Source organism: Elgaria multicarinata, chromosome 9, assembly GCF_023053635.1.
Source record: "Elgaria multicarinata webbii isolate HBS135686 ecotype San Diego chromosome 9, rElgMul1.1.pri, whole genome shotgun sequence".
In the NCBI taxonomy this organism is placed as follows: Eukaryota; Metazoa; Chordata; class Lepidosauria; order Squamata; family Anguidae; genus Elgaria; species Elgaria multicarinata.
Window position 1 is genome coordinate 820,001 of NC_086179.1, and position 23,866 is coordinate 843,866.

A 23,866-nucleotide genomic window follows, 5' to 3' on the forward strand; every position below is an offset into this window, starting at 1 on the left:
CTGGTTCAAGTCCATGTGAGTGGAACCTCGCAGAATTAACAAGGCATTCAACGTCTGTGTGGGTCCACTGCTGTGGATAAGGGGAGATTGGAACCAAAAGGCAAAGCAATCCCCAATTCTCCACCGCCCTCCCCACTACTATGCTGAGTAAATGCAATTGAAGACAATGTGATTTACTTCTGAGTAGACATGTTTATCTAAGCGGTTTTCAGCTAGTTGTTCTTTGAGGTCATTAATCTTATGCGAATATGAGTATCTGCACAGAAGAGGATTTTGAAAAAAGAAAGCAATATGCTGATTTTCTCAGGAGTAAAGCCTCATTTGGGAAAAGTGGAGGGTGAAGCCAACTCCTCTCCCTGGTCCACCCTTTGCTGATGCAACTTTTCCTTCTTCCTCACGGTGCTGCTCCCACCAGCTGCAGCTGCCGCCAAAGCCAAGAACACAACTTGAGGCCACACAAACTCTGCCAAACCACACTGAAGCCGGCACAAGGGGGGAATCTGTAACAAAATGACTTGGCAAAGATGTGGGTTTTGTGGCATGAAAACCCACGGCTGCTGCAGAGAGGGGTGTGTGCGTGCCATGATCGCGTGTGAGGTTCAGTAAGCACAAGAGTAAATCCCCACGTAGATCCGGCTGAGGCCCCGTTGCACTCCCCACCCCCATAAGGGCCCAGCTGCCTCTTGCTGCCATATCTCCTGTGTCCCTCTTCTGGTCCAGCGGCCGCTCCCTGTATCTCTCCATCCCTCTGTGCCTTTTGAAAACACACATTATCTCCTGCCAACAGGCAATCTTTGCAGGACTAACAGTGAAGCTCACACTTGGGCAGTGTTTCTTCTGTGTCCCCTCTCAGCAGGGGGTGCCAGTGGTATCAAGCTGGCATTTACATGTTAGATGCTTAATGCTTGAATTAAAATGGTGTTAAAATTCATTTCTATAGTCAGTAAAGCCCCCTTCTTGCTTTCAAGAGCCTTGTCTGTGGACGCCGACTGCATGAGCTTTTGGCAGGTCAGGTTTTCCTCCATGCTCACATATGCGTGCTAAGTTTACATGTATGTAATGTGCATGTGTCCATGTAATTAGCCATGCATTGTAGCAAGTGCTTCAGAAATGTATCCCTTATTATTATTATTATTATTATTATTTATTTATTTATTTATTTATATAGCACCATCAATGTACATGGTGCTGTACAGATAACACAGTAAATAGCAAGACCCTGCCGCATAGGCTTACAATCTAATAAGTTGTAGTAAACAATAAAGAGGGAAGGAGAATGCAAACAGGCACAGGGAAGTGTAAACAGGCACCAGGTAGGGTGAAGCTAACAGTATAGAGTCAGAACAAACTCAATATCCCTGTGTGGAAGCCTTGGAGAGCAGGCAGGGCCAAGCACTGAATGGGCCACATCCCTGGATTTGGTTGGCCACCTCCTTGTGAAGCTGCATGGTCCAAGCAGTCCAGAGGTCAGGCTTCTTCCCTGGGACACTGGCCAGCACAGCCTCCCCTCACCCAGGCCAGCCAGGTGTGTTGAAGTACAGCTCCTATCACCCCTAGGCAGCGTGCCCATTGTCCATGCTAGCTGGGGATTGTGGGTGCTGAAGTCCAGCACATCTGGGGGAACCAGCTGGGGGAGAGTGGGGAGAAACACCCCCCCCCCAGGGGACTGGAAACAAAGCCCTATGAAGAGATACTGAAAAACCAGGGCATGTTCAGCCTGGAGAAGAGAAGATTGAGGGGAGATATGATAGCACTCTTCAAATACTTAAAAGGTCGTCACACAGAGGAGGGCCAGGATCTCTTCTCGATCCTCCCAGAGTGCAGGACACGGAATAAGGGGCTCAAGTGACAGGAAGCCAGATTCTGGCTTGACCTCAGGAAAAACTTCCTGACTGTTAGAGCAGTACGACAATGGAACCAGTTACTTAGGGAGGTTGTGGGCTCTCCCACACTAGAGGCATTCAAGAAGCAGCTTGGACAACCATCTGTCAGGGATCCTTGAAGGTGGATTCCTGCAGTGTGTGTGTGTGTGTGTGTGGACTCGATGGCCTTAGAGGCCCCGTCCTACTATTCTATGATTCTATGATCCCTGAGGTTTTAGCAAGATACTATTCACCATGAATTCCAAATACCCCTGGCCTTCCCCAGTAGCCCATCTGAGATGCTTAACTCGCCGGCTACTCTGTCTCCCTCCCTCCTTCTCTTTCTTCCTCTGTGTGTGTCTGTCCTTTCAACCGAATCCACATTAAACCTCCAGCAGCTCAGTTAATACACATTTACCTGGCTACAGCTCTTCTGCTTTTAAGGACAATAAATTTCCTCTCTCTGCTTTCCCTTATAGTCCATAAAGTGCACTGGGCTGCATACTAATTTATACAAGTGGACAACTTCCCCATTATAATAAAAAAGCAAAAATAACTCTGGTGGGATTCAGGGACATAAGTGGATGCTTTGGGATTTTGCTAGTCTTTAATCCCATCTTTTGACAGTCTTGAGGGCAGCGAACAGACTACATGGCCTTCAAATCTGTGATGGCTGGCGGTACATTTCTGAGTCCTCCGTGGCCAGGGGAACCTACCTCCACCTTACCCCAGGCCCACTCCCTGCCAGGAATGTAGATCATAGAATCATAGAATAGCAGAGCTGGAAGGGGCCTACAAGGCCATTGAGTCCAACCCCCTGCTTAATGCAGGAATCCACCCTTATTATTATTATTATTTATTTATTTATATAGCACCATCAATGTACATGGTGTTGTACAGAGTAAAACAGTAAATAGCAAGACCCTGCCGCATAGGCTTACAATCTAATAAAATCATAGTAAAACAATAAGGAGGGGAAGGGAATGCAAACAGGTACAGGGTAGGGTAAGCAGGCACAGGGTAGGGTAAAACTAACAGTAGAAAGTAACAGTAGAAGTCTGCACAACATCAAGTTTTAAAAGCTTTAGGAAAAAGAAAAGTTTTTAGTTGAGCTTTAAAAGCTGCGGTTGAACTTGTAGTTCTCAAATGTTCTGGAAGAGCGTTCCAGGCGTAAGGGGCAGCAGACGAGAATGGACGAAGCCGAGCAAGGGAAGTAGAGGCCCTTGGGCAGGCGAGAAACATGGCATCAGAGGAGCGAAGAGCACGAGCGGGGCAATAGTGTGAGATGAGAGAGGAGAGATAGGAAGGAGCTAGACCGTGAAAAGTTTTGAAGGTTAACAGGAGAAGTTTATATTGGATTCTGAAGTGAATTGGAAGCCAATGAAGAGATTTCAGAAGCGGAGTAACATGGTTGGAGCGGCGAGCCAAGAAGATGATCTTTGCGGCAGAGTGGTGAACAGAAACCCTAAAGCATACCTGACAGATGGTTGTCCAACTGCCTCTTGAAGGCCTCTAGTGTGGGAGAGGCCACAACCTCCCTAGGAACTGGTTCCATTGTGGTACTGCTCTAACAGTCAGGAAGTTTTTCCTGATGTCCAGCCGGAATCTGGCTTCCTTTAACTTGAGCCTGTTATTCCGTGTCCTGCACTCTGGGAGGATCGAGAAGAGATCCTGGCCCTCCTCTGTGTGACAACCTTTTAAGTATTTGAAGAGTGCTATCCTGTCTCCCCTCAATCTTCTCTTCTCCAGGCTAAACCTGCCCAGTTCTTTTAGTCTCTCCTCATAGGGCTTTGTTTCCAGACCCCTGATCATCCTGGTTCCCCTCCTCTGAACACAGTTTTTCGTTTTGGCGCTCACAGTTTTCCTTTTCCTTTTCAGTTTTCCTTTTCCTTTTCAGTTTTCCTTTTCATTTGGCGCTCAGAGTTTTTCCTTTTGGTGCTCACAGTTGGGCCTTGTCAGTGGCTGTGGCCAGCGCCACCACTTTTGGCCCCAAAGGAAGCCTGACTAGATGTCACCTCCACTCCTGCTCAGTTTGAGGTGGCTTGTAAAAGCATGAAAGCTTTTTAAACAAAACTTTCCCTGACATTTTATGACTGTGTTCAGTATGAGATGTTGCAATAACTCTTTTATTGTATTGGAACAAGAACCAAGAGAGCTTGTGCCTACATCACAAGTTTCAGCTCTGTCAAAGCAGCGCCCCCAATGTAGCAGGGACCTACGATTGCCCTGTTCGGATGTGAACTCTGTAATTTTGCCAGGTATTTCTATAAGTTGGCATCTGGAAAATGGAAGTAGCTTTCCACAAATATGTCCAGACAGTTTACTGGATCACGATCAAATTTCTCGTCTCTAGTATTTTACCACACTATTTAACAAGCCAATAGTCTCTCCCCAGAATTGCTACAACAACAACAACAATCTATATCATTTCAGAATGCTAGAATAATCAATTTTAATACAACAAAATATAAAGATCTCATCAAATTATCCCATCATCCAATTTACTGCTTTGAGAGTAGAGAGGACTCCAAAGCTATGCTCTCAATTTGCCAACAGAACTAACTTTTTATGAAAGGAGAAGTAATTTTTTACTTAGCACAATTCCATCAAAGCCGATGGAAGTGGAGTTGGGCAGCTGCTGCGCCTTTGTTCTCTTATTTAAATTTTCCTCAGTAACTGCTAACATTTCATTTTGTGGGATGCCTGTGCAGAGAGCATTAGCATCCAAATTAACTAGAATATAATCTTCATCAATCTTTTTTATGTCTTCTAGCATGTTGATAAAATCCGTACAATCCCTAATGAACCATTTCAGAATAGATGCTGGGGTCCTAAGAGAGAGGCCCTGCCTGGAAGAATGGGTCTACATGGAGCAGGGAGAGCGCCTTGGAGCATTGTTGGTGGCACATAACAAACAGCTGTTGCAAGGGAGCCTCACCCACCTGGTGCCCTCCAGATGTTCTGGAATCTGGAATACAACTCTAATAATCCCCAGCAATGGTCATGCTGGCTGGGGGTGATGTGAGTGGTAGTCCAGAACATTTGGAGGGCACCAGGTCAGGGGAGGCTGTTCTAAGGCTTCTCTTGCAATATGAAGAGGTTATTCCGGAAATATCCATTCCTTAAACATTCCTTGGGGGGAAAAAAGATATATAGAAACCACAGGATTATTATCACAAGAAAGATAAACACTCTGTACTAAACGTATGTTACTACTACTTTTTCATAAATAAAATAAAATTGCCAGTTATATCATGTTGTGCGGACTTTATACTGTTAGTTTTACCCTACCCTGTGCCTGCTTACCCTACCCTGTGCCTGCTTGCATTCTCTTCCCCTCCTTATTGTTTTACGATGATTTTATTAGAATGTAAGCCTATGCGGCAGGGTCTTGCTATTTACTGTTTTACTCTGTACAGCACCATGTACATTGATCGTGCTATATAAATAAATAAATAAATAAATAAATAAATAAATAATAATAATAATAATGCCCCCCTTATACAAAGCTATAATGTGGCCACATCTGGTATACTCTATCCAGTTCTGGTAACTGGACCTCAAACAGGACATTGTAGAGCTGGAAAAGATGCAGAAAACAATCCAAGCATGGACAAAAGAAATGAAAGCAGACAATAAAGGGATGCAAAACAGGATTTTGAGGAGCGTATTACTAACAACATTGAAGCCAACAATTAAAACAATGAAATAAATCAGAAGCAGAAGACTGGCTATGGAGGTGGTTGAACTTTTGGATGTCAAGGGAGTTAAAGGGGTACTAAAGAAAGATAAGAAGGCTGTAGAGAAGCTGAATGAATCCTTTAACTACATCTTCGATGCAGAGTTTGCAGGGCAGATGACTGTGCCTGAAATAATGTTTTCAGGAAGTGAGTCTGAAGAACTGGGGCAAATATTGTAGAGCTTCCAAATCACATGAGGTACTGGTTCCTCTCTATTCAGCCCTGGTTAGGCCTCATCTGGAGTATTGCGTCCAGTTCTGGGCACCACACTTCAAGAAGGATGCAGACAGGCTGGAGCGTGTTCAGAGGAGGGCAACCAGGATGATCAGGGGTCTGGAAACGAAGCCCTATGAGGAGAGACTGAAAGAACTGGGCATGTTTAGCCTGGAGAAGAGAAGATGGAGGGGAGACATGAGAGCACTCTTCAAATACTAGAAAGATTGCCACACAAAGGAGGGCCAGGATCTCTTCTCAATTTTCCCAGAGTGCAGGACACGGAATAAAGGGCTCAAATGACAGGAAGCCAGATTCCGGCTGGACATCAGGAAAAACATCATGATTGTTAGAGCAGTATGACAATGGAACCCATGACCTAGGGAGGTTGTGGGCTCTCCCACCCTAGAGGCCTTCAAGAGGTAGCTGGAGAGCCATCTGTCAGGGATGCTTTAAGGTAGATTCCTGCACTGAGCAGGGGGTTGGACTTGATGGCCTTATAGGCCCCTTCCAACTCTGCTATTCTATGATTCTATGAAATACTGACAAGACATTTAGTCCTAAACTTTATGGAATATTTTAACACAAACAAATCATTGCATCCAGAAGATATTCATCCTAGAGTTCTTAACGAACTCAAATGTGAAATTACTGATTTTCTAACAAAAATATGTAATGTGTCCCTAAGGTTAGCCTCTGTTCCAGAGGACTGGGGAGTAGCCAACGTAATACAATTTTTAAAAAAGGATATGGTGGAATCCATGAAATAAATTACAGCCCAGTTAGCTTAACGTCTGTTTCAGGTAAATTGGTGGAAAGTGCTTTTAAAACTAAAAGTATCAAACGTATAGAAGGGGGGTCTTGCTAACAAAGATACAACATAGCTTTTGCAAAGGTAAATCCTGGCTCATAGAATCATAGGACCATAGAATAGCAGAGTTGGAAGGGGCCTATAAGGCCATTGAATTCAAACCCCTGCTCAATGCAGGAATCCACTCTAAAGCATCCCTGACAGATGGTTGTCCAGCTGCCTCTTGAAGGACTCTGGTGTGGGAGAGCCCACAACCTCCCTAGGTCATTGGTTCCATTGTTGTACTGCTCTAACAGTCAGGAAGTTTTTCCTGATGTCCAGCTGGAATCTGGCTTCCTTTAACTTGAGCCTGTTATTCCGTGTCCTGCGCTCTGGGATGATCGAGAAGAGATCCTGGCCCTCCTCTGTGTGACAACCTTTTAAGTATTTGAAGAGTGCTATCATGTCTCCCCTCCATCTTCTCTTCTCCAGGCTAAACATGCCCAGTTCTTTCAGTCTCTCTTCATAGGGCTTTGTTTCCAGACCCCTGATCATCCTGGTTGCCCTCCTCTTAACATGCTCCAGCTTGTCTGCATCCTTCTTGAATTGTGGAGCCCAGAACTGGATACAATACTCTAGATGAGGCCTAACCAAGGCTGAATAGAGAGGAACCATGAACATTTTAGATTTCTTTGAGAGTTTCCACAAGCATGTGGATAGGGCTGATCCAGTGCATTGTTTAGTTGAACTTTTATAAGGCCTTAGCTAGACCTAAGGATTATCCCAGGCAAATGGAGGGGTCGTCACTGCCTGCTCCCGGTATCCCCTGTGTGCCATTTGGATGTACAGAGATGATCCCAGGACGATCCTGGGATATAGGCCTGGTCTAGCCATGGCCTGAGTCTTTTGACAAAGACCCTCACTGAAGGCTCCTGAGCAAATTTAGCAGTCACGGGTTAAACTGAGAGGTCCTCTTCTGGATCTGTAATTGGCTAAAAGAACAACAAGCAGAGAGGAGGAACAAACAGACAGTTCTCACAATGGAGGCATGTAACAGTGGGGTCCTGCCAAGATCTGCATAGGGACCAGTGCTGTTCTACTTGTCCATAACTGATCTGGGATTAGGGATGAGCATGGCAGTGGCCACGTTTGCTGAGGGTACTCTTAGGGTGGTTAAAACAAAAAGGGAATGAGAAGAACTCCAAAAGGGTGTCTCTAAACTGGGGGAATAGGCATCAAAATGGCAAGTGGTGTTCCATGTTAGCAAGCCTAAATTGAAGCACATTGGGCAAACACTCCCCCACCCCACCCCCAACATCACTCACACACTGATGGGATCTGAGCTGGCAGTAAGGGACTAGGGAAGGGATCTTGGGGTTGTGGCAGACAACTTTATGAAGATGCCAACCCAGTGTACAGTTACTGTGGCAAAAGCAAATTCCATGTTTGGGATCATTAGGAATGGAACTGAAAATAAAACTGCCAATATCATAATGCTTTTATATATATATATATATATATATATATATATATATATATATATATATCTAGGTATTTCCTATGTATGGAAATTGAACCTCATGAAGGATATTGTAGAGCTGGAGATGCAGAAAAGGGTAGCTGAAATTATCAAAATGTTGTAGTTGCTGCCCTATGAGAAAAGCTCACATTGTTTAGGGCTCTTTAGTTTGTGGCTGGGGTGAGCGAGTGACGGCAAGTCATGCATGTTGTGGAGGAAGGGAGATGTTTTTCTCCCACTCTCATACTAGAAGAAACGGGGGTCATCCAATGAAGCCAAATGATGGGAGGTTCATGGCAGAAACAAGGAGCAACTATGGAACTCACTTCCACAAGATGTAGTGATGGCCACCAATTTGGATGGCTTTAAAGGGGGATTAGACAAATTCATAGAAGAGAGTAAGTGATCGGTGGCTACTAGTCATGATGACCATGTCTTCATGTCAAATTTGCAGATGACACCAAATTGGGTGGGATAGCTAATACCCTGGAAGACAGAAACAAACTTCAAAGTGATGGAGTGCTGGAGTGCTGGGCTGGAGTGCTGGGCTGAAAACAACAGAATGAAATTTAATAGGGATAAATGCCAAGTTCTACATTTAGGGAATAGAAACCAAATGCACAGTTACAAGATGGGGGACACTTGGCTCAGCAATACTACAAACGAGAAAGATCTTGGAATTGTTGTAGATCGCAAGCTGAATATGAGCCAACAGTACAATATGGCTGCAAGAAAGGCAAATGCTATTTTGGGCTGCATTAATAGAAGTATAGCTTCCAAATCACGTGAGGTACTGGTTCCTCTCTATTCGGCCCTGGTTAGGCCTCATCTAGAGTATTGTGTCCAGTTCTGGGCTCCACAATTCAAGAAGGATGCAGACAAGCTGGAGCGTGTTCAGAAGAGGGCAACCAGGATGATCAGAGGTCTAGAAACAAAGCCCTATGAAGAGAGACTGAAAGAACTGGGCATGTTTAGCCTGGAGAAGAGAAGGTTGAGGGGAGACATGATAGCACTCTTCAAATACTTAAAAGGTTGTCACACAGAGGAGGGCCAGGATCTCTTCTCGATCCTCCCAGAGTGCAGGACACGGAATAACGGGCTCAAGTTAAAGGAAGCCAGATTCCAGCTGGACATCAGGAAAAACTTCCTGACTGTTAGAGCAGTGCGACGGTGGAATCAGTTACCTAGGGAGGTTGTGGGCTCTCCCACACTAGAGGCCTTCAAGAGGCAACTGGACAACCATCTTTCAGGGATGCTTTAGGGTGGATTCCTGCATTGAGCAGGGGGTTGGACTCGATGGCCTTGTAGGCCCCTTCCAACTCTGCTATTCTATGATTCTAGCCTCCATGATCAGAGTCAGAAGGCCTCTAAAAGCCAGCTGATGATGAACACAAACCAGAGGAGGTTTTTGTGCTCATGTTCTGCCTGGGTCTTTGCATTGGAGCATCAGCCTGGCCACTGTGGGAACAGACTTCTGGGCTAGATGGGGCTTTGCCCTGAGCCAGCAGGGTTCTTCTCATAGAATCATAGAATAGCAGAGCTGGAAGGGACCTACAAGGCCACCGAGTCCAACCCCCTGCTCAATGCAGGAATCCACCCTAAAGCATCCCTGACAGATGGTTGTCCAGCTGCCTCTTGGAGGCCTCTAGTGTGGGAGAGCCCACGACCTCCCTAGGTAACTGATTCATGTTCTTCTGAGCTTGCCATCTCATGATATTGAATTTCGAAATTTAAAATGTGACATAATTCAGTTGATAAACAATGCTATTTAACAGCATTTCTCTCTACATAGCCTGTCACAGCTAGGTGATGATGATTGCTTGATAGATGTAATGTTTTACTCTTGATTACCAAGCAGTTGGTTTCCTTCAGAGCAATCCTATGCCCCCTAGATACTCTCTGAGGGGCATTAAGATGCTGAATCTCACCCCCCTTGAAGGCCATAGACCATGCTGTGACCTTGGAGGGGAAAATCCAAGCTGGGATTTCTGTCTCACACACCCCTGCCAGTCCCAGTCAAGGCAGAAACCCTGGTGATGGCTTCCTCTCTTCTTGAACTCAGATAGGGAAGAAACGGGTGTGTTGGGGGCAGGCAAATGAATGGAAAGTGGGGTGGGATGGGGGCATGGAATGGGTAGATCCACAAGCCTCTCAGTGCTCATCCCAGCTCATACCAAGGTAGATGAGTTAGATGGCCTGAGAAAACAGCAGAAACAGAGGATGGAGAACCTAGAAAGGCCTCTGCTGCTCTTTTTGCCCTGCAAGGTTCTTCACAGAATCATAGAATAGCAGAGCTGGAAGGGGCCTATAAGGCCATCGAGTCCAACCCCCTGCCCCCCACTCAATGCTGGCAGAGCTAAGGATGGGCAGAGAACTCCAGGATCTGAGTGCTGCATCTAATGTACAATCGAGCTCCTGCAGTTTTATAATGTATGGCTGTGCTGTGCTGAAACGTTGGTGGCCTAGCTGACACATTGTCCTTAACTGTTGCTCATGGCCATCGATCCCTGTGTTAGGCTGTTAAATGGCCTCCATGTTGCCTTAGGAGAAACTATACGTTTTTTGTGAACACACTTCTCTCTTATTGATCACAGATTTCATGAAGTGAACCCTTTCCTGTTTTGAGGTGATGGATTTGACTGCTTCTGTGCAACAGTGTTTAGTGTGAGACAGCACCTCATAACTGATAGCTTATGACACATGGTATTTGGTACTGAGCAAAGTCATGGCAATTGAGAGGCTGTTCAACCTAATGCACTTCCCACAGGCATCAGGTTTTGAATTCTGAGATGAAATTTTCAGTTGAAAATCCACGTTTCCAAATTTCAACTTCTGACACATTTTGAACCTTAACAAAACTTTATTTCAGCTATGACTGAAAAGATCCATGAGCTTCAGTGTTTATTTCAGGTTTATAAATAATAATTTATCTGTAGCAACATCTGAAATGAGACTTATGATGCTGCATGCCATGGCTTCTTGTTGCATACAAACCAAGAATGGTGCCCTCATTCTGACAGGCAGTCTCCCATGGAATTGATATAGCCTGTTTCCTAAGTGATTCAGACACTTCATATACATTGATCATGCGGTCATCCTCACAACCACCCTTTAAGGTAGGGCAGTATTATTATCCATATCTAATAGAGAAGACACTAAAGAGTTTATGGAAGGGGCAAAACACCCTTAACCCAACCCTACATCAACTCATGTCATGCTGCTAATGTTCGACCATTTTTTCAGGATCGCTGAAAGAAAAAGGAAAGAATCCCCTCATAAGAACATAAGAAGAGCCCTGATGCTGGATCAGACCAAGGGCTCATCTCGTCTATTATTCTGTTCACACAGGGGCCAAAGTGCTGCACATGGGAAACTCACAAGCAGGACATGAGTGCAACAGCACCTTCCTGTCCAGGTTCCCCAATAACTGGGGCATATAGGTTTACTGCCTGGAATATTGGGCCACAGCTAGAACTAAGGTTTATCCTGGGATCATCCAGGGTTTGCCCCTGCCTGAGCACTGGATCCCCTGTGTGTCACCTAGATGAACAGGTTTGACCACTGGACGATCCAGGGATAAACCTTAGGTCTAGCTATGGCCCAGGAGGCAGCACATAGCCATCAGGGCTAGTAGCCATTGATAGCCTTCTTTTTCAGGAATTTATCCAATCCTCTTTTAGAACCATCCAAATTGGTGGCCATCACTACATCCTGTGGTAGTGAATTCCCTAGTTTTACTATGCGCAGTGTGAAGAAGTCCTTCCTTTGATCCGTCCTGAATATCTCACCAATCAATCTAGTATTGCCGGAGAAGGAGAAAAATGTCTCCCTATCCACATTCTCCACACCATGCATAATTTTGTCACTCGTGTCTCCCCTTAGCCTCCTTTTATGCAAGCTAAACAATCCCAACTATTGTAACCTTCCCTCATAGGAGAGATGCTCCAAACCTTGATCATTTTACTTGCTCTTTTCTGCACTCCCCCCACCCCCGCTCTGCAATAGCATTTTTTAGTTGTGGTGACCAGAACTGGGGCAGAATAAATATGTAATAAGTTAAATAAATAAATAAAACTATACACAATATTCAAAGTGTGGCCTCACCATAGATTTGTATAAAGGCAGTATGGTAATGGCAGTTTTATTCTCAATTCCTTTTCTAATAATATCTAAGATGGAGGCCTAATCCACACCAAGCGGGGTATTGCACTATGAAAGCGGTATATAAAAGGCAGGAGCCACACCGAGCAGGATATACCAGTATGGAAGTGGTATATGGTATATGTCAATGGGCCCCAACAGTTGTCAGTGCACTTCAGTACCGCTATAAAGCAGTAGTGTGGCTCCTGCCTTTCATATACCGCTTTCATGCCACTTTCATAGTGCAATATCCTGCTTGGTGTAGATGAGGCCGGAGTTTGCATTCTTTGGGTTGACATTTTCATCGAGCTGTCCACCACAAGCCCACGATCTCTTTCTTGGTCAGAAACCACCAGCTCAGATCCCATCAAGTTGGGGTTTGTTTGTTTTTTGCCCCAACGTGCGTCACCTTACACTTGCTTACATTGAACCGCATCTGCCATTTGGATGCCCACTCTCCCACCTTGGAGAGATCCCTTTGGAACTTTTCACCATCCCTCTGTGTTTTAACTACCTTAAATGATTTGGTGTCATCTTCAAATTTGGCCACTTCACAGCTCACTCCTAATTCCAGATCGGTTATGAACTAGTTGGAAAGAATTGGTCCCAATGCCGATCCCTGTGGGACCCCACTATTTACTTCCCTCCATTGGGAGAATTGACCATTTATTCCTACTCTCTGCTTTCTGTTCTTTAAGCAGTTGCTGATCCATAAGAGGACCTCTCCTTTTATTCCATGACTGCTAAGTTTGCTCAGGAGTCTTTCTTGAGGGACTATGTCAAAAGCCTTTTGAGAGTCCAAGTAAACAATATCTATCAAATTCCCTCTGACTACATGTCTGTTGACACTCCCAAAGAATTCTAAAAGATCAGTGAGACAGGACTTACCTTTGCGGAAGCTGGTCTGAAGCTGTTCTGATCCTTTTCCAGCAGGACGCGAGGTAGGACAAAAAAACAGTGTGTGTGTGTGTGTGTGTGTGTGTGTGTATGTGTATTCTCTGCCCAAACCTTTTTATCAGTGAGTCTACTGAACCTGCTCCTCCACTCTCCCCCGTTGAGTGAGACAGCCACATCCCAAAGCAAAGCTCCTGGGACCGTCCTGAGCCAAGTGCCAGGTTTCTCTGGCCCCTTGGAGGCCCGACCAGCCCTTGCAACCAGAGTAGCACAGAGGCTGAGGAAGAAGCTCCTCTGCGTACTTCCCCAACAGCCTTAGCTGAAGATGCCAGAGATGGGTTCACGCTGACTGGGGCGTGGGCTTTTTGCCACCCCCACAGTCTCTTCACCAGTGGGCCAAAAGCTGGGGAGCCATCGCCCGAAGCAGTACATCACAGGGATGCAAGCATCCTCAGGCAACACCTGAAGGGAGGGAGATGCCAAGGCCTCTTCCTGAATAGAGGCAGCACCTAGGGCGCCAACCAGAGTGGAGGAGACGGGCAGAGAGGACGCTGCGTGGGGTGGGTGGGGCGTGCTTGGTGGGGCTTCTTGCCTGAAACCCTCCCACACCGCTCTCTACGGCAACCACGAGCAGGTGGCTCTGGTGGAAGAAAAGGCAAGAGGCACCAACGAAGTCCCTGACGTCAAAGCCGGAGGAAGCTTCAGGGGTGCTCAACCTCGGGCCTGTGGGCCGAATCTAGCCTGCCACAGGGGGCAGCGGCCACGGGGGATCCCCCGTTAGGATCCCGCACTATTTTCACCCTTGCAGATCTGGTTATGTTCTAATTGTGTCGCTGGTTTCCCCAACCTTGTATGTGGTCTCTTTTATTTCAGGGTTGGGTCGCAAAGGCGGGACTCCCTCAGACGCAGGAGAGATCAGGAAGCAGCAGCCTCTATCTTGGCAGCACCCACACACCCACCCCGCCCGCGCCTTGGGATTGTCCAGGGGGAAGGTCATCTTGAGTTTCCTCCCCTAGTCCTCCCCCCTCCCCGTGCAGCTGTGCCCCTTTTATCTCCGAGCGAGCGCGGCGGCCCCATTCTCTGCAGGCCTCTCCTCCTGTCTGTCTGTCCCCTGAGCGGTTGCGAAGCGCTTTCTATTTCTAGCGCCTGCTGCGCGTCTGCGCTCAGAAAACACCTAAGGGGGCGGGGCGGGGAGCAACGAGGGGAAAGCGAGGGGTCCCAGGCAGGCGGGAAGGTCCCCGCCCCCAGGGCTGTGGAACAAAAAACTAGGGCAAGGCACAAGAAGCCCCCTCCCCCCAATCCTGAGGTGGGGCAGGAGAGGGGGCGGGGGCACTCATCCTCAGGATCTGTCAGGGATGCTTTAGGGTGGGAGGGCTGGACTCGATGGCCTTTTAGGGGGCCCCTTCCAACTCTACTATTCTATGGTTCTATCTCTTCTTCAGACGGCCCTTGCCAAGGGCAGGGAGGCGGGTCACAAAAGTGGTGCAGTTCGGAAGGCGTCTTCCTTCGCCTCGCTCCAAACGTGGCCCGGCAGCCCTGCCGCGCACTTCGCCTCCAAGCCCTACCCGGACTGGGGCGCTGCCCGGCAGCGCTGCCTCCCAGGCGGAGTCCGCGCCTCGCCTGCCGACTCCCCAGCGCCGGTTCCGCCTGGAGAATCTCCGCCGGCACCCTCGAGAGCCGCTGGCTGGGCGCGCCCGCGAGGAGCCGTCGGTCCGCGCGGGGCAGGAGAAGGAAGGCAACGTCTCCGCAGCTCCTCCAAAGGCGCCAGCGCCGGTGCGGGGAGCGGGCTCCGTCCGCTCCCCGCCCGCGACGGCCTTGGCTTGTGGCGGCTCGGCCTGCTCCGTGCCGGCGACGGGAGCCGCGCGGACCGCGCCGTCCGCTTCCCTGCCTGGGCGCCCCCGAGCACCCGCCGGCCAAGGAGCGGATGCTGGGCCGAGCTGCCCAGGGGAGAGGCCACGGGGGTGCGGCAGGCGGGGCGCCCGGAACCCGGACGGGCGAGCGGCGGCGGCGGCCAGCCAGCCTGCTCCGGCTGGATCGCCCAGCGTCGAGGGCGAACAAGCGTCGGGCGGCCCTGCAGTGCTTCGGGAGCCCCCTCCGCTCGCCCGCCCGCCCGCCCACCCGCCTCTCTGCAGCCACAGCCACCGACGTGTGCGTGTGAGTGGAGTGGGAGGGAGGGAGTCCCCGCTCTGGTCTGTGGCGCCCCACAGCCACGCGCGTGCGCGTGCGCGTGCTGGCGCGTGTCTCGGCCCCTTCCCTCCCGACGTGCCCGGAGGACGGGCTCCTCTTGGCCGGTCTCCCCGGCTCTCCGGGGCTGAATTGGTGGGTTGCTATTTTTAGCCCCTCCGTGTTTCCAGGGGAAACCTAATGACGCAATGACGTCAATGCAGGTCAGCAGCGGGCTGGATGGCGGAGCCGCGCCGCCCAGGGCTGCCTCCCCGCCGCCCGCCGCCCAGGGCTGCCGGGCTCGGCTCCTTCGCAGACGGGAGGCGAGCTGGGACGGGCGCGAGAGGCCAGCAGCTGGGCGTGGGAGGGCGGCAGCGGCGGGGTGCCGGGAGACTCCATCCCCCACCGAAGCGGAAGGCACTTGCCGTGGGGCGCCTTCCCTATGCAGGAATGGAGAGGGGGGGCGGAGAGAGAGGCGGCGCCGGAGGCCGTGGTTGGCCGCTGCACCTGCTGGAGGAGTACGGCGACTAGAAGGTAGGTGCCCCCTGCCCGCCCCGCCACCCCAGGAATGCTCAGCCGCCACCCCACCCCACCCCCACCACGCGATGCGCTTGGGCGGTAGCGATGAGTATGCTCCGGAGGCAGGAATCCCCCCTCCCGCCCTTCTCTCCCCTCCCCCATTCCTTCCCAGCCGTCGGACTCGCGTGGCTGTGGCGGTCTGAGAAGGGCGGGCGGGGCTGCGCTCTCTCGCGCCTCGTGTCTTGGGAGCCCCCGGGGGATGCAAGCAGACCGTTGCTCGGGGTCGTCGAGATGGAGGCAGCCGCCTCGTGACTCCCCCTCCGGCGCCTCCCTGTTCTGGATCGAGCCAGCCCCTGGGGGCCGGTTGACCGCCCCGCACGCGACCCCGCCGGCGCTCCAGGTAGCCCAGCGGCCGCGTGCGCCCCGCTCCACCAGCCGCCGCCTGGACGCCTCGCCCTCCGCCTGGCAGCGCTGCTGCCCCCAACCCCGGCCCTCCCTCCGCCTCCCTCTGGCACAGCCCCACAGTGGGGAAGGGGTCCGCCCCGCAGCTCCCTGAGCGTGGGTGGGTGGGGGAGGAGCGGGTGGCTTCTTTGCGCATCCCAGAAACAAGCCCCTTCCCGCCGACTGGGTCCGTGTCCGAGAAGGGCCTCCTGGAGGAAGCGCCCTCGAGGGAGCGAGCCCGTCGGTGGCTGCAGCTGCAGCCGCGCAGCTCCCGGCGAGCCCGCGGGGAGAGCTTGGTGGGAGGTTGGGGCGGCCGCCGGCTCTGGCGAGGCACGAGGCGGACCCGCCCGGGCCCGGGGGGCGCCGCCGAGTGCCCCTCGTCGCTGCCGGAGAGCCGGGCGGCGGCTGTGCCTCACCGCCGGCGGCTGCCCGTCTCCGCTTCTTCGCCGCCTCGCCCTGCAGAGTCGGTCCCTCTCCCAGCGGGAGCGGCTGGGGCAGCCGCCGCCGCCGCCTCCCTTCGTGTCGCCGCTCCCGCCGGCGCTTGGTTTCAGCACCACGAGCCCCGAACAGCTCCCGGCTCCCGCGCGGAAGGCGTCGCCCTGCCCGCCGGCCCGCCCACCAGCCGCTCGGGCGAGAGGCCGCTGATCACCTGGAGCCTCGCGGCAGGTGCGGCCGGGCAGACTTCCTTCCTCGACGCGCTCGAGCGCCACCAGACGCCAAGGGCCTGCCCTGTGCAGTCCCAGAAGCAGCCGCCGGTGCCTGGAGGGCCAGGCCCCGTGGGGGGGGGGGGGCTGCCGAGCCCCTGGGCAGCAGCCCGGTTCTTCTAGGCAAAGGCACAGGCTCAAGTATAAGGCAGCTCTGGCAGGCCACGTGGACAAGTGATTGCGTTGTCAGGCGCAGAGAATGCGACCTTTGGGGCGATCTCGGGTTGTGCGTCGTTTGCACCCCTCTCCAGCGTGGTACCTGAACATCACCAGGAGAACCTGAGCTCGTCTTGGGTTGGTGCAATTCGGGGGTGGGGGCGGGGGCGGGGGTGGGTTGCGAAGGTAATGGGGGGCATCTTTCCTCTTTGGTGAAATGGTGGCGAGTCCTGGATGACTGACAGTCATGCCTCATGATCCATGAAGGGTGAGGGTGCAACCCCACCACAGCTTCCCCCAAGCTGGTGGGCTCCTGAGGTGTTGGACTCTAGTCCCATCACCCCTAGCCAGGATGTGCATCGGCTATGCTGGCTGGGGATGATGGGGCTTGTAGCCCAACTCATCTTGAGAAATGCTGTGTTAGACCAAGGCTAGGCCAGGTGCCCAGGTGGCATCGGTGGCCTCCATTTTGCCTAGAGACATTATCAGCCTTCGCATAGAGAGGGCCGTGCTGAAGGTGCCCTGGCTGCTTGGCACGCGGAAGGCCCACTCGCCCTGCACTGTTGGTGCCCAGTAGAATTTGACTCAGCTGGAACCATTGAGGGCTGCTGTAGGACTAGGATCTAGGGACAGAACGTAGCCTCGAGTAAGCTAGGGTCACTGTCCAGAACTGCTCTTTAGAACCTCAGGGGAGGGGGGAGGGGAGAGGGGAGAATCTTCTTAGGCACAGCAATGTAGAAAGGAGGAAGGGTGGTGTCCACAGGGCCTCTTACTTCCTTGGCTCACTCTGATGTTCCAGAGCTTGCCTTGGGAGCCCAGAATGACCATTCCTATCAAATCATCAATAAGCAATTGCCGGACTCCTCTAACTAAAACCCTGATACTGTGGAGCTGCAGGCCGCAAGACTGTGCTGGTGCCGTGTCTTAAAATCCTGCAGACTCATTCAATGGTGGCATGTCCAAGCGTGTTGCAAGATACACTCGTCTTTTTCTCAGTCAGTGCAGAAGGCTTCAGGCCATACCTCCTCAGAGCCACACATTGAACAGAACAGCCAAACAGTTTCCTCCCTGACACAAAATGAAACGAAAGCAAGAGTTGCAAAGAGGAACCTTTGCTTGGGTTTGATACTGCCCACAGGGATCAGGGGGACTAGCACCTTGATCGGAACAGAGCTAATTGTGGATAGGTGATTCTTTACTGCATGCACTTGCTTTGGTGGCTGCCATCTTGGCCCCACATCAGGCAACCTGGTCCTTCTTGTCTGCAAGTTCTTCCAGCCTGCACTATGTATTGAGGCTTCTCAGATGCATGGATTGCTGCTGCAGGCATTTAAGGAGTGTGGAGTGAGACATGCCCCAAGGAGCGCAACCTTGCCCTCCTAACTTGTGTACAGTGGCACACAGCCTTTTATACTGTAGGTACTAACTAGCCATCATGACTAGTGGCCATTGATAGCCTTCTCCTCCAGGAATTTGTCTAATCCCCTTTTAAAGCCATCCAAATTGGTGACCATTGCTACATCTGCGTGAAGAAGGATTTCCTGTTTATCTCTCTTGAATCTCCCACCAATCAGCTTCATGGGACAACCCCATTGGGTTCATGTATTATGAGAGAGAGAGAGAGAGAGAGAGAGAGAGAGAGATGGGGGTGTTTGAAAAAGGGAGGCCAGGGCCATGCATACCATTTTGCAGAGCGTGCCAGAAAAACTTTTGCCAGTCTTGAGGGGAGAGGATCAAATCAGCATCTCCCCTCAACGCTGTATGCATTTTGTTAAGTCCGTTCCATTGGTGTTTTCTGGACTGCTGAGTGCCTTCTGTTCCATCATGAGTTTATTGACAGAATTGGATTTTTAGTGTGAGAATTTTGATTATTTGTACCAATGCACACTTACACAAGTGTGCAAATCCCTCACATTTTTTTTTAATGGTCCCCAAGTCTGTGAAATCCATGCAACTCAGTCAATGAGGGTCTGCTGAGGAACCCACGGGTCAGAGTAAGAGAATCCAAGCTCGTTTGGATCTGGATTTCTCTGACACCCCTTCTCCTTGCCATGCCAGCTGTTGTGTCTCCCCAGACAAAGAAAGAAAACAAAATGACAAAACCCTTTAAGAAGGTAAGAACATGAGGTGAGCCCTAATGCTGGATCAGACCCAAGGTCCCACCAGTCCACTCTTCTGTTCACACAGTGGCCAACCAGTTGCCCATGGGAAACCCAAAAATATGAAGAAGAAGAAAAAAAGCCAGATGACCCCCTGACTGTTCCACATAGCCCTCTCATTCCAAACGTGACTGATGCAGCGAGGGACCTGAGCATGGAGAAGCAGCAGCGATGCTGCAAGGGAGGCCAGCCCCACCGTGAGGCAGGTAGCGGCAAATGCTGGGGGTGGGCGGTAGCACAGTGTTGGGGGAAGAGGGGTCTGGTCTGTGCAGCCTGCCTGGCACCCCCTCAGCTAGCCTGCTGCCTTCAGGCACAGTGGCAGACGGTGTCCCATCGCCAATGTCGGAAAAGGGGCCAACGCCCAGTACAGTCAGCTTTTATACAGGCAATGGGATTGGGGGTGGGGGGGAGAGGCGGCACCAATTTCTTCAGCAAAGTATGTCTTGGAGCAGCCGTGGTTGCAAAGATAATGTAGAATAAGAATTAAACCTTAGATGTGCTTTAGAAAGATTAGACGACTCGTTCAGGCATGTTCCCACGTACCCTAAGCCTATTAATGGACTTTAACCAAGATAATAAAATGGAACCCCCCTATTCAGTATCCCCCGAAGAACCAGATATTGATGATTTTGGAAGTTCTCTCTCTCCGCCCTTTGTTCAAAGACCAAGGGGGGCTACAGACAGTCCTGCACATTATTTGTATTGTGAAGCACACAACTAACGTTTCCTTCACACACCCCACCTCCACTAGCTATCATTACAAGCTTTCAAAGGGCTTCTATATTCCTCATACATAAAACAACACAAGAAAAAGGTCTGCCAACCCCCCTTTTAATATATATATATATATATATATATATATATATATATATATATATATACACACACACACACACACACACACACACATATATACACACACACACACATATACACACATACACACATATACACACATACACATATACGCTGAGCAGGTGCAGTTTTGCATTTTAAACTCACTTAGATCATAGCACCACACGACTTTAGGAATACAATGGAGTTTGCCTCTGCTGTGCTGATACCCGCATCACCTCCAGCCGCGCTCTGTTTGGTCATTGGAGGCCCCTGGATTGTGGAGGCCTGGACTTAACATAAGACGAGGCCTGCTGGATCAAGCCAAGGGTTCACCCAGTCCAGCATTCTGTTCCCACAGCCGCCACCTCGCTGCCCCAACAAGAAACCCACAAGCAGGTCACGGTGCAACCTGTCCATGCTCCCCAGCAACTGGTGTACCGGAGGCTTATTGCCTCTGATACTGGAGATAGCACACAACCATCAGGGCTAGTAGCCATGGATAGCCTTCTCCTCCTCCAGGAATTGATCCAGCCCCCTTTTAAAGTCATCCAAATTGGTGGCCATCACTAAGTCTTGTGGTATTGAATCCCATAATTTAACTCTGTGCTGTGTGAAGAAGGACTTCCTTTTACCTGTCCTGGAACTCCCACCAATCAGCTTCATAGGATGATCCCAGTGAGGGAGAAAAATGTCTCCCTATCCAGAATCCGTAATTTTGTACACCTTCTGTCCCCCCTTATAATTTTGTCTCTCCTTACTCTCCTTTTTTCTAAGCTAAAGATCCCAGCTGTCCTCCTAGGAGGGTTGGTCCAGCCCCTTTACCATTTTTGTTGCTGTTCTCTGCACTCTCATAGAATCATAGAGTTGGAAGGGGCCTAAAAGGCCATCAAGTCCAACCCCCTGCTCAATGCTCTTTCCAACTCTCCAGTATCTCTTTTCAGGTTCACATAAGGGGAGTCTGATCTTGGCAGTTTTATTTTCAGCTCCTTCCCTAATTATCCCTATCATGGATTTTGCCATGAATTGTGGAGCTTGCTTGCTCTAGATGGGGTTGAGTCCCATATAAAGAACAGGCACGGAGTGCTCTCAGGCTCATCGGCATTATCAGGGGCTTCTGTGTGGTGGATGGAGTGCTTGTTGAGAACTCTGGTTGGCAGGTCAGCGATGCTCTTTCCTGGACAGGCATAGCCTTGCCACCCTAGTCCATGCATTGGTAACCTCATGTTCAAAGTACTGTCATGCGCTTTATGTGGGGCTCCCATTGTGCCTGGTCTGGAAGCTGCAGCTGGTGCAGAATGTGGCAGCCAGAAGCTGAGTGGAGTGCTTGGCTGCACACATAGAATCATAGAATCATAGAATAGCAGAGTTGGAAGGGGCCTACAAGGCCATCGAGTCCAACCTCCTGCTCAATGCAGGAATCCACCCTCAATGCAAGAATCCACCCTCAATGCAGGAATCATATTACATATTACACTGGTGTTCATACAATTGCACTGGCTACCTGTTAGCTACCAAACCACGTTTCCAGTCAGAATTCAAGGTGCTGGTAATGATGTTTTAAAGCCCTAAATGTCTTGGGACCCCGATACTTGAGGGAGCGCCTCTCCCTATATCTGCCTGCCAGAGACCTGAGATCTGTCAGAGGAGTCCTTCTCCAGGCCCCACCAATGCGAGATATACACTAGGGCTGTGCACGCCCCCCCACCACTTCGTGGCCCGATTCGCAACTTCAGATTGGACCGATCTGCTTTGGATCGATCCGACCCCCCCCCCGCTCCGCTCCACGGAGCAAGATCCAGAGGGGCAGATCGAGATTTTGCCCCCTTCCCTACTTACTTGCCTCCGTGGGTAAGTGGGGAAGGGGGGCAAAATGGGGGCTGAATAAGCCCCCATCCCCCCGCCTCCTTACCTGGCTCAGCTGCCATCACCGTACGGACTGTGGAGGTGGAGCCAGGTAAGCCTCCCTCCCCCCCCACTTACATGCCTCCATCGCAGTCCGGCGCCTGGCCCTCAGTTGAAGCCTGCGCTGGACCATGTCGGAGACAGGTAAGCCCCCTTCCCCCTGCCCCCTTACCTGGCTCTGCTGCTGTCACTGCATGGACTGCAGCGCCGCTGCCGCCAGGTGAGCCCCTCCCCCCACTTACCTGCATTCCGAGCTCCAGATGGAGGCGAACTGCTTCACTTCAATCCGCAGCTCCCCCAACCCGATTTGGATCCGCCTTTGGTGGAGGCGGATCAGGTCACTCTGCTCCGGATTCGCGATCCGAATCAGAGCGGATCACAGCCCTAATATACACTATGGTGGGACATGGGAGATGGTTTTCTCTGTGGTGGCATCCCATCTGTGGAATGTCCTCCCCTTGGAGGCCTGACTGGCACCGACACTGGCTTCATTTCGCTGCCAGGTTAAGACATGGCTTTTTAACAAAGCCTTTGATAGCTAAATCCACCAGCCTGTACACTGTCTTGGTTTAATTGGCTATTACTGTTTTAAAATTTCATACTGGTTTTAACTTATTAATGGTTTAATTTGTTTTAAAATTGTATATTCATTGTTCTGTTTTATATTTATGATTTTATCTGTATGCCACCTTGAAAGCCTTGTGATATAGAGTGGGATATAAATGTTTTAATAGACAAACCAACCAACCAACCAACCAACCAACCAAGGGCAAGGTCTTGCTGTTGACATATGTCATCCTGAACACCTTGGGACCAGATTACCTGGCAGATCTTTTTCTCCAGTACAGACCTGCCTTGTTGGTGGTACCATGACCTGCAGACCACCATCTCACAGCAGCCAGGAAATGGGCCTTCTCTGTGGTGGGGTCCAATTTATGGAAAGATCTCCCCCTGGTATTGAGAACTTTAGAAGTGGGCGGAATAAAGTGGTGTTCCGGCAGCAACTTTCTTCTCCCTGGTCACGTCTGTGGATTTCAAGAATTTCAGTTGCTCAGCTTTGCCTACTTCAGAGGACTGGCATGGGAGCAATAGGTGCATTCATGTGAGTAGATTGGCTGGTAGGCTGAGCATAGAAGTTGGCAAGGTATTACGTCAGCAGTTATTGGCATCTGTATTCATTCCAGGTTTCTTTGCCTATAAAATTATCTTTGTTTATTCATTTTATTTACAAGATTTATATATCACTCTACACCCAATAAAATATCTGAGCAGTGAATAATAAAAGGGGGAGGAGAATCATCATCAACATCATCATCTTCATCATCACCAAGCCTATATACACCAGTTGCTGGAGAACAGGGGTGGGAGGGTGCTGTTGCACCGTGTCCTGCTTGTGGGTCCCTGGTTGACAGCTGGTCGGCCACTGTGTGAGCAGAGTGCTGGACTAGATGGACCCTTGGTCTGATCCAGCAGGGCCCTTCTTATGTGATCATCATCATCATCATCACCATCATCATCAAAATACAGAATTTAAACCCTTAAAATCAGATTTACCAATAAAACCATGGCTGACTAGTCAGGGGAGGCTATTCTAAATAAAAATGTCTTCAGCAGGATCTGAAAACTAACGATGTTGCTGCTTGCCTGACATCAGGTAAAAGGGAGTTCCATAGAGAGGGAGCCAATACACTGAAATCTCTACTCAAGTGGACTCCAAATGGACCACAGGTCAAAGAATCATAGAATAGTAGAGTTGGAAGGGGCCTATAAGGCCATCGAGTCCAACCCCCCGCTCAATGCAGGAATCCACCCTAAAGCATCCCTGAC

At 50.3% G+C, this 23,866-nt stretch overlaps 1 protein-coding gene across 1 annotated transcript in view; it reads left to right on the forward strand.

Moving 5' to 3' along the window:
* The window catches only part of LOC134403922 (collagen alpha-1(I) chain-like), a 51,875-nt gene extending 34,767 nt beyond the window's left edge, over nucleotides 1-17,108 (forward strand). The window contains exons 8-11 of the mRNA XM_063134465.1: nucleotides 14,693-15,312; nucleotides 15,513-15,747; nucleotides 16,013-16,148; nucleotides 16,358-17,108. Coding sequence (XP_062990535.1) covers nucleotides 14,693-15,312; nucleotides 15,513-15,747; nucleotides 16,013-16,148; nucleotides 16,358-17,108 — 1,742 coding nt within the window. The remainder of the gene's footprint in view (nucleotides 1-14,692; nucleotides 15,313-15,512; nucleotides 15,748-16,012; nucleotides 16,149-16,357) is intronic.
* Nucleotides 17,109-23,866: the final 6,758 nt, after the last annotated feature.